At 28.4% G+C, this 13,150-nt stretch overlaps 1 protein-coding gene across 2 annotated transcripts in view; it reads left to right on the plus strand.

The window, feature by feature from the left end:
- The window catches only part of LOC107453120 (PHD finger protein rhinoceros), a 32,801-nt gene extending 19,851 nt beyond the window's left edge, over positions 1–12,950 (plus strand). For both annotated transcript variants that reach the window (XM_016069812.4, XM_043046225.2), the window contains exons 15-17: positions 4,040–4,160; positions 5,540–5,665; positions 10,929–12,950. In XM_016069812.4, the coding sequence (XP_015925298.1) occupies positions 4,040–4,160; positions 5,540–5,665; positions 10,929–12,692 (2,011 nt within the window). In that variant the 3' untranslated portion in view covers positions 12,693–12,950. The remainder of the gene's footprint in view (positions 1–4,039; positions 4,161–5,539; positions 5,666–10,928) is intronic.
- The last annotated feature ends 200 nt before the right edge of the window (positions 12,951–13,150 follow it).

A 13,150-nucleotide genomic window follows, 5' to 3' on the forward strand; every position in this document is an offset into this window, starting at 1 on the left:
ACTGAGTTTTAACACTTGGAAACATGATATTTGAAGTTTAAAATAAGAAAATTGGTTATTTGTCTTCTTAGCCTTATAAATAAATTTATACTTGATATTGATCTCGTTAGAGTTATAAGCATGTTTTCTTGCACAATTTGCTGACTTTTCACTTACATAATACTGAACTAGGTTGTATAATTGATGCTAGATTAATTCCAGTGATAACTCCTTGGTAGGTTTCATCTCTAACTACTGAGTTTTAACACTTGGAAACATGATATTTGAAGTTTAAAATAAGAAAATTGGTTATTTGTCTTCTTAGCCTTATAAATAAATTTCTACTTGATATTGATCTCGTTAAAATTATAAGCATATTTTCTTGCACAATTTGCTGACTTTTCACTTACATAATAGTGAACTAGGTTGTATAATTGATGCTAGATTAATTCCAGTGATAACTCCTTGGTAGGTTTCATCTCTAACTACTGAGTTTTAACACTTGGAAACATGATATTTGAAGTTAGAATAAAAAATTTGGTTATTTGTCTTCTTAGCCTTATAAATAAATTTCTACTTGATATTGATCTCGTTAGAATTATAAGCATATTTTCTTGCACAATTTGCTAACTTTTCACTTACATTATAGTGAACTAGGTTGGATAATTGAAGCTAGATTAATTCCAGTGATAACTCCTTGGTAGGTTTCATCTCTAACTACTGAGTTTTAACACTTGGAAACATGATATTTGGTACACTGATAAAATTTACAACCAAAAGAAATAAATTTCAAAATATGAGAATTTGTTATTTGTTTTCTTCATTATAAATTAATTATCTACTGAACCTAGATGTCCTTAAAATTAAACTCAAGGCTTGCACAATTTGCTGACTTTTCACTGACACAATAACAATAGTGAACTAGGTTGTATAATTGATGCTAGATTAATTCCAGTGATAACTCCTTGATAGGTTTCATCACTATCTAATGAGTTTTAACACTTGGAAATCTGATATTTGAAGTTTAATATAAGAAAACTGGTTATTTGTCTTATTAGCCGTAGAAATAAATTTCTACTACCGATTGATCTCTTTAAAATTATAAGTATATTTTCTTGCACAATTTGCTGACATTTCACTTACATAATAGTGAACTATGTAGTATAATTGATGCTAGATTAATTCCAGTGATAACTCCTTGATAGGTTTCATCTCTTACTACTGAGTTTTAACACTTGGAAACATGATATTTGAAGTTTAAAATAAGAAAATTGGTTATTTGTCTTCTTAGCCGTAGAAATAAATTTCTACTGCCTATTGATCTCTTTAAATCTTTAAAATTATAAGTATATTTTCTTGCACAATTTGCTGACTTTTCACTTGCACAATAGTGAAACAAGTTGTATAATTGATGCTAGATTAATTCCAGTGATAACTCCTTGGTAGGTTTAATCTCTAACTACTGAGTTTTAACACTTGGAAACATGATATTTGAAGTTTAAAATAAGAAAATTGGTTATTTGTCTTCTTAGCCTTATAAATAAATTTCTACTTAATATTGATCTCGTTAAAATTCTCAGCATATTTTCTCGCACAATTTGCTGACTTTTCACTTACAAAATGGTGAACTAGGTTGTATAATTGATGCTAGATTAATTCCAGTGATAACTACTTGGTAGGTTTCATCTCTAACTACTGTGTTTTAACACTGGGAAACATGATATTTGAAGTTTAAAATAAGAAAATTACTTTTTTGTCTTCTTAGCCTTATAAAACAATATCTACTTGATATTGATCTCGTTAAAATTCTCCGCATATTTTCTTGCACAATTTGCTGACTTTTCACTTACATGATAGTGAACTAGGTTGTATAATTGATGCTAGATTAATTCCAGTGATAACTCCTTGGTAGGTTTCATCTCTAACTACTGAGTTTTAACACTTGGAAACATTATATTTGAAGTTTAAAATAAGAAAATTGGTTATTTGTCTTCTTGGCCTTATAAATAATTTTATACTTGATATTGATCTCGTTAGAATTCTCAGTATATTTTCTTGCACAATTTGCTGGCTTTTCACTTAAATAATAGTGAACTAGGTTGTATAATTGATGCTAGATTAATTCCAGTGATAACTCCTTGGTAGGTTTCATCTCTAACTGCTGAGTTTTAACACTTGGAAACATGATATTTGGTACACTGATAGAATTTACAATCAAAAGAAATAAATTTCAAAATATGAGAATTTGTTATTTGTTTTCTTCATTCTAAATTAATTATCTACTGAACCTAGATGTCCTTAAAATTAAACTCAAGGCTTGCACAATTTGCTGACTTTTCACTGACACAATAACAATAGTGAACTAGGTTGTATAATTGATGCTAGATTAATTCCAGTGATAACTCCTTGGTAGGTTTCATCTCTAACTACTGAGTTTTAACACTTGGAAACATGATATTTGGTACACTTATAGAATTTACAACCAAACGAAATAAATTTCAAAATATGAGAATTTGTTATTTGTTTTCTTCATTATAAAATAATTTTCTGCTGAACCTGGATCTCCTTAAAATTAAACTCAAGGCTTGCGCAATTAGCTGACTTTTCTCTGACACAATAGTGAACTAGGTTGTATAATTGATGCTAGATCAGGGCTCGAAAAAACTCAGAAATTTTATCCGTCCCCGAGGACGGATTGTCCAACAATGTACCCATCCTCCTTTGAAACTAACACGTCGCTTCTAAATAAATAAAAATATAGTTTTCTCTTATTTATTACTAACATTTATATAAATTGCTCAATGAATTAGTAGTTACTAGGATTACAAATTCTAGGATAACATTATACAGTAATAAAATAAATACTAGGTATTTCTTAATACTAGATCTTTAAACCTAGTATTTCTTTAATAAAATAATTTCTTTCTTTAATGAAATAATTTATTTCTTTAATGAAATAATTTATTTCTTTAATGAAATAATTTAAATAACAAAGGTCAAGTTATCTGTCTATTATCATGTCAATTTATCCGATGGTACTGCGTTTTTTAAATGAATCAGATACAACGTTTGCCAGTTCCACAATCAAGTCAATGATTTACAAAGGTTTCTGCTCAGAAATCTGAAAGAGGCTTTCCATTTAGGTGGATGCTCATAATTGCGGTTGACGCTTGTTGTTTAAGACCAGTATGTAATGTGTTTTTTTTTTGTAAGTTTGTTGTTGAAAAGCCCCTTTCAACCGCTGCAGTACTCCAAGACAGAGAAAACATCCATTACTCTTCCACCATGAGCAGTGTGTTGCTGTATTTCGAGATTAGAGATTCATTTTAGAAGTGAGGAGCTAGACTCTTGTAAGATAACAAAAATTGAAAATATATCACGAACATTAACGAGAAAATGGCCGTCCACGCGGACTTTGGATTCGAGAAATTTGTTGTCCGCGGGGTATTTTTGACCGCCGAGGACAGGCGGACGGGTGGTTTTTCGAGCCCTGTGCTAGATTAATTCCAGTGATAACTCCATGGTAGGTTTCATCTCTAACTACTGAGTTTTAACGCTTGGTAACATGATATTCGATACACCGACAGAATTTGTGCCCTCAAAAAAATTCCTTTTAAAATTAGGAAAAGTTGTTTTTTGTGTTTATTTACTTTAAAAAAGTATTGATTTCCTCTTCCTGACCAGGAGGTTTTATCAGGTTTAATGTAAGAAGCACTATGTATTACCTCTAGTGTGACTGTTATTTATGAAGACTCTGTATGCACTATACCAGGTTTCTGGCTTTAAGTGTTCTGGATTCTCAGAAGTTTTACTTCATTTCCATTCAGGTATCAGTCTTGTCACGACTTTGAATTGGTTCTAGCCAAATTGCCCTAACTTTGACTACAACTGTTTGCTGCTGGTTTAAACTTTAGTTAATTGTCAGAAGCTGTCAGACTCAATTTTTCTTCTAAAGCTTTCAGGGAATCTTTATAGCACTGTTAATTTAATTTGTAAAATTGTAATCATAACTTTTTTCTTCATTGCTTGTTTTAAATGCTTATTAATTTATTTATTGCAGAATTCGTTCACTTGAAGCTGAATTTTATAATTACGTTAGCATTAAAGAAACAGTTGAAGTTACCAAAGTGGAATATGATATAGTAACTTATTTGTACTACTATTGGCTCTTAAAAAGAAAAGTGAGAAATTTTTAATTACTTATTAATTTATATATTGTATATTGTGTTTTATGCAGAATTTCCAATGATCTTAGATAGTAAATGTTTCCTCTGCTTTCGTACATAAACATACTAATTGAATCCATGATAGAATAAAGTTCTATTTATAAGTACAGGGAACCCTAATTAGTGATTTCAGAGGTATGCTTAAAGTAGTTTGTTGACCCCTTACTTTGCAATATTGTTTAATTCTAATTAAATTACTCTTTTTTCATTTTTAATAAATCCTGAACTACAATTGTCAAAACCTTGCTTAATTGTAATAAAAATTTCATTGAAAATTAAAAATTTAGAAGTTTTTAAGTTCTTAAATTCAGAGGTTGCACGTTGTTGACCATTTTTGAGATGTACCCATTCCCCGGGTTGCAGGTAGAATTCTAGGACAGTGGTTCCTAATTTTTTATGGCTTCATAACTTTAAATGATCAAGCATCTTTTTAAGGTAACTCTAAGTTAATAAATGCAATTGATATAATACTAACCAGTTTAACAACTACAAATTATTTTGATCATATTTAATGTGAAGAATGACATTCATTAAGTCATCTTTTTGTCAATAATAAATAGACCTAGAATTATAAGTTTTATGACGAATAGTTGAATTCACAAGCTTGGAGTGACATTTAGTCTAGTTCTGAATTTGTTTTTTGTGTATGCATAAGCTTAAAGCAAATTAAGTGCACTGAATTATAGTTCTAAAAAAGAACTTTTATAAATGCTGAGAATTATTATCAGAGAAACATAACTCTTTATTCTAGGAAATGATCATTTTATATTAATTGAAAAGTTCGATACAAAATAATAATTAAATTTTTTAGAAATGCATATCTTTCTCATAATCTATTAAATATATTGTTATAAAAAAAAATATTTTTAAAAAAATTTGCAATTTTTTTTAAAAATTTTACTTAACTATCTTTATTATTCCAAAATATCAAATTAAAGATGGTTTGTTGTTTGAAATTATTAAATATAACGTCAGGTTTCAAAAATCATTACTGGTTTAAAAAATTTAAACTCTGTATGCCTATTATGGAATTCCAGGATTCTACGGTACATTGTTTGGGAACCGTTGCTCTAAGATAAAGCGAAACAAAATTTTTTACACTGAATTTCAAAAGTTGCAGAAGTACACTCCTTGCTTATGTTTAGTATAAGTTCCTAAATCAGTGTTGTATAATTTAGAATTTTTTATAATTATTACTTTTAGTATTTTAGAATTTTTTTTTTTTGAATTTATAATTTTTGATTTTTTGTATAAAAAGATTATTTCCATAGAAATATATAAATTGTGAATTGAATGATTAATAAAATGCATTGTGTTTTGTTATTTTACTCTAGGCACAGTTCAATAAACCTCTTTTAATCACTAAATGTGATGAAGCTAACCTTTTAATCAAACAACATGAGAATCTTCTTTATTCTCGGCTTAAAATGTTTGTTCATCTGCGCCAAGATCTAGAAAGGGTAATATTTTTTATTTCTACTCTCATTCCGTTAATTATTATTATAGTTTAACAACAAAATAAGTTCAAAGTTTTTTTATTTTAATTATTTTCTTATGATGTATTTCTTATGATTATTATTTAACATGTTTGTATAAGTTAAGTCATAAACCACTTGCATTCTGTGTTTTTATATATATATTAAACTGTATATTTTATGCTTTGACATAATTGAATTGTATATTTACATAGTTAATATGCAGCAGTTTATATTTATTTTTTTCATCATAAAGTGATTAGCTGTAAATAAATTTTTTTATCTTGCATGTTTTTGCCAATTAATTGCTGTTGGTTTAATGTGATTTTTTTCTCCTATTATCAATCAAGAATAATTTTGTCCGTGGGTAGTATTTTAAAAATACTTTATTTTGTGAAAACATTTGTAATTTATATAAATCATATTTAAAATATGTTATTTCCTTTGTTATTTATTAATTTTTTTGAATAACCAACCTCAGCAAGTTTGTTCCTCAGAGGTCTGACACATAAATATTAGGTTCGAAAATTGGTTTGTACTACAAAAAAGAAGGAAAAGTTTTTTTCCTCGACTGTTCATTTTTTCTATTAAAATCTCATTCCACTGTTGATATTTTGCAGCAGCTATCTTAGCTACAAACAATTAAATTATGTTCATAATATTTAATGTTTTAATCCAAAACTTTATGTATGTTTTAAGTAGAATGTGCAAGCACAATTTTTTTTATAAGAAAGTGCTTTTTTTTATTTTTATCATAAGTGCTTCAAAAATTGTTTTGGTAATACAATTGAAGTTTTTAAAAAGTTTTTCAGTTACGAGTTTACCCACTATGATGAGATAAATTACAGATAAAATATCCTTCAATCATGATTTATATGTCACTTCAATTTTCAACCACCTCTGAGGTGGTATTCATCTTTATCTATGTTTCTTTTATTCCTGGGTAGCTGGAGAGTCTTATTTAGTATACAAGCAATTTGGATGAAAATAAACTTAAAATTTGCAAAGTGTGGGTCAGACGAGAAAAAATATGCTAAGTTAAATTTTTTTTGTGAAAAAAAGCCTTTTTTTTTTTAAATTTTATTAGTTACAGTTACTATATTTGCTTTTAAACTATCCTCAGTTATCAAAAATTTTGGAGTCATTAATTTTAATTACACTTTCTTATCTGTATAGATTTTTTTAATTGTTTTAAAAGAACGCTTGTTTGAATCAGACCAAATCATATAGTAAGAAATTTAAATATAAACTCCCAGAAAATGCACCGGGATAACATAAACAGTATCATTATAATTTAAAATTCTTTATAAAATATAGCTGTTGAACTATATGCATTTTCAATTTGTCCATTGAATATTCTTTCACGCTTGTTATTTTTCATGTTGTTCAACTTTTAAAATAAGTTTTGAACTGTAAAACTAGTGTTACTAAACAAATTATTTGCTTCAAATCTTATAAATTAATTGAACTACTTACTTATCACTGATGTTAGAGAGAGGGAGAAAAGTTATTTACTCATTTTATTTTAATTTCGAAGATTTATTTGTTAAAACTCAATTATTAAAAATAAAGTTGTTTGTTGAAAAGATAAACCAAAATGTTGACATTGTTTTTAAAAATTTATCAAAATATATAAAAACTTGCCAAATAAATATTTAAAATTAAGTGATTGATAAAGATTGACATTTAAACAATTTCAACTTTTTAGATCTGCTAATAACTTATTATGTAAAATAAATATCAAAATTTTTTATTTACATTATGACTCTCATATCTTTTACGTTAATAGAAATATTGCCATTTTTATGTTAAATATAATAATATAATTTATCTGTGTATGGATTATTTTTAGAGGTAATAGGTTATATATAAATTTATAAACTTAAATAAACTTAACTTTATGCTATTTAAATGGGAACATTTCATTTTAACTTACAGAAATAATTAAAACTCTAATTTTATTTAGACTTTTAAGCTGTTCCTAAGGAAAATAAACTTTGTGAAAGTATCCAGCTACCTTAAACCTCTAATGTTCTTTCTTTACCTCAAACAAATGATGGCAAAATTATTCTTGATTAGTGAGTATATCTCTTTTCACCCACAGTGCACCTCAAATCATAAAACCCAAACTTTTTATTATATTTCTCTCTTACATATTTTGTGAAAGTAAAATAGTTTATTTTGTTTAAAGAATTGCCATATGTGTTGCATGATGCACGAACAAGATATATTTCAAAACTTTGGATTTACTAAGTTTTTAAATTTTTTAGGGGAAAAAAAACATAGCTGTAGGAACAAGTTGACCTTTAATTCATTCAAAAATTAATTTAAACACAGACTTATAATTAAAAACTGTAAATTTTTATTGATTTATAAAATGTGCAAAATAGAGTGTCTGGAAAAAGTATTTTAATTTTCGTTGGAATATCACACTCTTTTGGCCAAATTTTAAATTTATGTTCTGTATAATTCTATTTTTTGCACTGCTCTATTTCCTTCTTTAAGGTATGAAGGGATGTGAATTTATTTACTTTAACCCTGAATTTAGTGGCGTAACAGCCCATACTCATCACACGCACAGCCCTTAAACCTATTGTACCTATCCCAGTTTTTTCTTTTTTTGTCCTTGGCGTTTTAGGTACAGGAGCAGGTGTTCCATTTGGGGTTGTCAGCCTAACATGGAACCTTCAGCTGTCTGGCGGTCTTTTCTTCCTGTTTTATTGTCTAAATGGAGCACAAAATTCTAATCTTGTGTGAATTTTAGGGCACCCTTTGACTTTTTTTGACGAAACCAATTATTTTGCAATTCTGTTAAAGTTTGTGTAGCATTTTTATTTTTGTCGTTTCATAACTTTTCAACCCACATTGATATTTTTTTCTTCTTATGTTAAGCAAATGCTTGATGTTGATGACTTTATGTAAACCTTCATTTTTATTTCAGAAAAAAAATTTATATTTTTGTAAATTATTGTTGCAATAAAAATTTTAGCCACTTTCTTTTTGTCATGGTTATAATTTTTTGGTTTTTATTTTGGCATCATTAACTATGTTATGCTGGAATATTTTGATAAAATGGAACTGAAAGTGCTAAAAATATTATTTGCTAATTTCTTACTTTTTACAAGAATACATACCATTTAAGATAGAATTTTTATTTATTTTATTTTTTCATGCATTTATTTTAAAAAATATGACTTTTACTAAGCTTTTAATTGTGGCTTTTTAATGCCTGGCCAATTTTGTAATAGCTTATTATGAAATAAAGAATATTTGTCTGTCTGTATACTTGATCGCCAATATACTGTAAGCTCTAAAAATATGACGTTAGACATGAAGCTCAGTAAGTACAGTTTTAAACAAACTATGCAGCCCATTTTTTTTAAAAAAAAGTATATTTTGAGACTGGGACATTTAAAAAAAAATTTCTTATTGTCCTAGCGTAAACTATTGTTTTAAAATAAATTATAGACTATTTTAGACAGTTAAATTATAGACTGTTTTGTTAAATATTTTAAAGATAACATCAGTGATATTTTCTAGCTTGTAACTCATATCAAATTGTTTATTGCGCATTTTGTGAGACTTAATTGTTTATTCATTATGCCAGGTTATTTGAATAATTGTGATTTTGTTAGCATATGTAGGACTTTGTCACCAAATTAGTATTCCTAAAATCTGAAACCACATGTTCATTTTGTTTATAGTTAAACTTTTAAAATGTGTTGCTGAAAAACTGCATATTTTAAAATCGAATGTAATTGAAATAAAAAATAAAATAATTTTTATACTGAAAAGCAATTATTAATAGAAAAATAGAACCAATTTGTAATATTTTTATTGATGTCAATGATAGTTAATTTTATTAGTACCGTATTTTTCGGCGGAAGCGCCGCGGCGCTTTCGAAAAAAAATTTGTTTTTTTCCTACATGCGGCGCTTCCGATGCAGCGGCGCTTCCGACGAAATATTTTTTAGTAGCAAAAAAATTTTTCAAGGAAAGTTATTTAAGATGAAATAATTTTCTGAGAGAAAGACTATTAAAAAAAAAATTAATAACGAANAATAAGCTATGTACTAAGAAGCAAAATTAATTTAGAAATGCTACTTATTTGTTTAAGAGAGCATAAAGAATTATTGATATCAGTGATGATAAATTAATTTTGATAATAGTTAATTATTGAAATAAAAATAAGCAATGAACTAAAAATAAAAATTAATAGATAAAATGTACTTATTTGTTATGGGGATCCGTAAAAAATTGCTATACTATTATAAACACCAATAATGCTTAATTTTGGTAATCGTCACTACGGGCATCATGGTAATTGATTCAGTTTTAATAGGCATGAAATATACTCTTATATAGGTTCTAGGACTTAAATGAGTAAATTTGGTGCCGATAAGAGCTGCACCAATACTATACATTTTATGATAGAAAGATACAGAAGAAGTAGATAGAAAGTACAGAAGAAAGTAGATTGATTGTGATAAATTTTAAATATCATGAGTTGCCTTGAGCACTAGCATTGTGCCAGATGATACTGAATACAGTTGATCTTTATTTTGATGGGATAAACTACTAAATACATGTTTGGTTTAATTTAATAATGTAAAGCCATTGAAATAGGCAGCAAATAATAAATTAAAAAAAATCATTAGAATTGTAGTTTTTTTTTATATTGGTATTTGTCTTACAGTTTTATGCATTATGCATAATTTTTAGTATTGATTTTTTTCACCCTGTACAGGGAACTGGTATTCAGCTAGTGATACGTATTACAAAATTTATTACTGTTGAAAAAGTATTTCTCAATCAATTAATTTTCTGAAATTCGTAGTTTTATCTCTTTAGCCATTGCAAAATAAAAATTCACATTTATCATCTTGCATCAAAATGTGTTTATTTGCTAAAACAAAACAAAAAATAACTTGGTGTATCTGGCTTGTGGTGGCTTTTCTTTTAGTTTCTCTCTACTTTTATTTATTTCTGGTTGTTACATACAAATACAGAAGATTTATTATCTTATTTACCTTGTAATTTTATCGCTTCAAGAAATCCCAAACACATATTTTTGACTCACTTTAGCTTATGTTGTAACTAGTTTTTATTTGCATCTTAATATGGTTGACCATTTTCATGATTCTATTCTAAAGTTTACGAATAAAACAGGTGAAAAGTTAATATGTGTTTATGAATATTTATTTTCTATATTAAAATGTATTTGATGCATATTGTTCTTTCTTTACAGGTGAGAAACCTTTGCTACATGATCAGTCGAAGAGAAAAGCTTTTTCGTTCTTACCTGAGGACCCGGAACGATGTCTTTGAGAAGCAGTTAGAAGTGCTGAATGAAGAATCTCCAAACCTTACAGAAAAAGAAATAAAAGAAATTGTAAAATGCAGAGGTGGGGATAACCTGTATGATAAGTTTTATTGTGTCTCTCTTGAGGAGGAAAAAGAGAAAACTCCGGAGAAAGAACTTGCGCCTAAACTCCCTAACCCTTATTCTAAACCCTACCCTAACAACATCCATACCCGTTCACGAAGGCTTACAACAACTCAAAGTGTTTCTGATAATTTTGATAATGACAGTAGAGATATGCCGGTTTTAGTTAAATGTAAATCTGAAGAAAATGTAAGCACCATTGAAACAAGAAAGCAACCAATACTCACTCATTCTCCTTTTGTAATTAAAATAGAACCGACGGCAGAAAGTGAGAATAATCAGAAAACTACCGAAACTAACTCAGATATTCCTGTTTTGCCTAAGGCAGTTTTAGAAAAAAGCATCGATATATCAGAGACTCAAAGTCCTGTTAAATTAGAATCAAACAATATTGAAATGCTTAAAGGTAGTTATGAAAATACAAGTGTTAAATCTAAAAAGCCTGTGCATGTAAATGAAATTGCTTCAGACAAAATTTCATTATGTTTGAGTGATAAGGAGAATATTAATGCTCAGAAACCTGTTAAAGTGAAAAGAACTCGAAGTCAGAATGATGCCCGCCATGCTGAAATAAAAAATAACATTTTTGAGGTAAATGGCTCAAAAAATGAAATACTCATAGAGGAGCATATTGATAATGAAATCATTACTATTTCTCAATCTAAGAAGAATTCTAAACTTGATAAACGCAGCACACGTTATCCAACTAGAAATAGATTTCATTCTACAGAAATTAATTTAGAAAATGATGCAGCATCTGAAAAATCTATCGACTCAGTTGATACCTATGCTTCAACTTCAGATGGAACTGAGTTTAAATCATCCCCCAGTAATAGTATAGAAGAATTTACTTTTGTTTCTCAAAATACTGAGCGAAATGAAATCAATGGAGAAGTTTCCCCACAAATTCAACGAAAAAGACCTGGAAGGCCAAGAAAACTGCCTCGATTGGAAGCTATTCCCAATGATATTTCTATAAATAAAGACGCTGCAAATCTTGACAATGAAAAGACTAGTTTGTGTGACAGCATGTTGGAACTCTCTGATTCCAATCAAAGTAGTTTTACAATGTCCTTGAGGAATGGTAAGGAGCACATAATTTCACCCTCTCGCCGTAAGAAAGGTCGTAAGAGAAGAGGGAGGGCAAGTGTCAAACTAGATCACTCAGATCCGTTACCTCTTAAGGAAACCAACCAGAGCACTGTTTCAGAGGGCATTGACCAAAGAGATGACAAAAGTTCGCCTGACTGGGATTCTGAAGATACACGACTGCCAAGGCTTGCGTCATTTGAGCCTCCTGCCCCAACTCGGATAGTTATCCGGATAAGGAAGGAACCAAATGACTCATCTTCATCTTCCGATGTCCCAGCAGCATTCCATATTGTACGTAACGACATCAATGCCAACTCTGAGAACTCAGTGTCTGAGTTTCCTTCCAAAATTAACGGTGACATGTCCCCTGAGAGTCCGACATCCAGGGATGATAATGACTGTAGGCATCGATATTCAATGAGAGAAAGGAGTGTCACCCCTAGAAGTTTAAAATGTACATTTAGTAGAAGCTAGTAATGCTTGCAAATTTCTTCATAGAGATCAGGGATTCTAAACCATTGTAAGAGCATGGGCCCCTAAGCTTAAAAAATTCCCATTTGTTTTTATAAATCTAATTCTGATATTCTAAGTACCAAACATATATTTTTTTAGCTAAAGTTATTAAGAATAATAAATATTAGGAAAACGTTGTATTGATAGTTAAACTTTTAAAATAAATTGTCAATGGTGACAAGTTTAGCATGTAAGTATGTAGTTTAAATAAATTAAAAACAAAAATCTGACAAGTACATAAATTCTTGTTCAACTTTATGTTAAGTAAGAAATAGATATTATTTTATATCAATTTTAGTTTAAAAATGAATTCATAATAAAACTACTTGAAAATACTAGTTTTTAACCTATTTTTTTTTTAATTGAAATGTAATTGTAAATGAAATTAAAAAAAATTAAAACCTTGATATCTAATTGAA

Source organism: Parasteatoda tepidariorum, chromosome 3 (assembly GCF_043381705.1).
Source record: "Parasteatoda tepidariorum isolate YZ-2023 chromosome 3, CAS_Ptep_4.0, whole genome shotgun sequence".
Taxonomy (NCBI): Eukaryota; Metazoa; Arthropoda; class Arachnida; order Araneae; family Theridiidae; genus Parasteatoda; species Parasteatoda tepidariorum.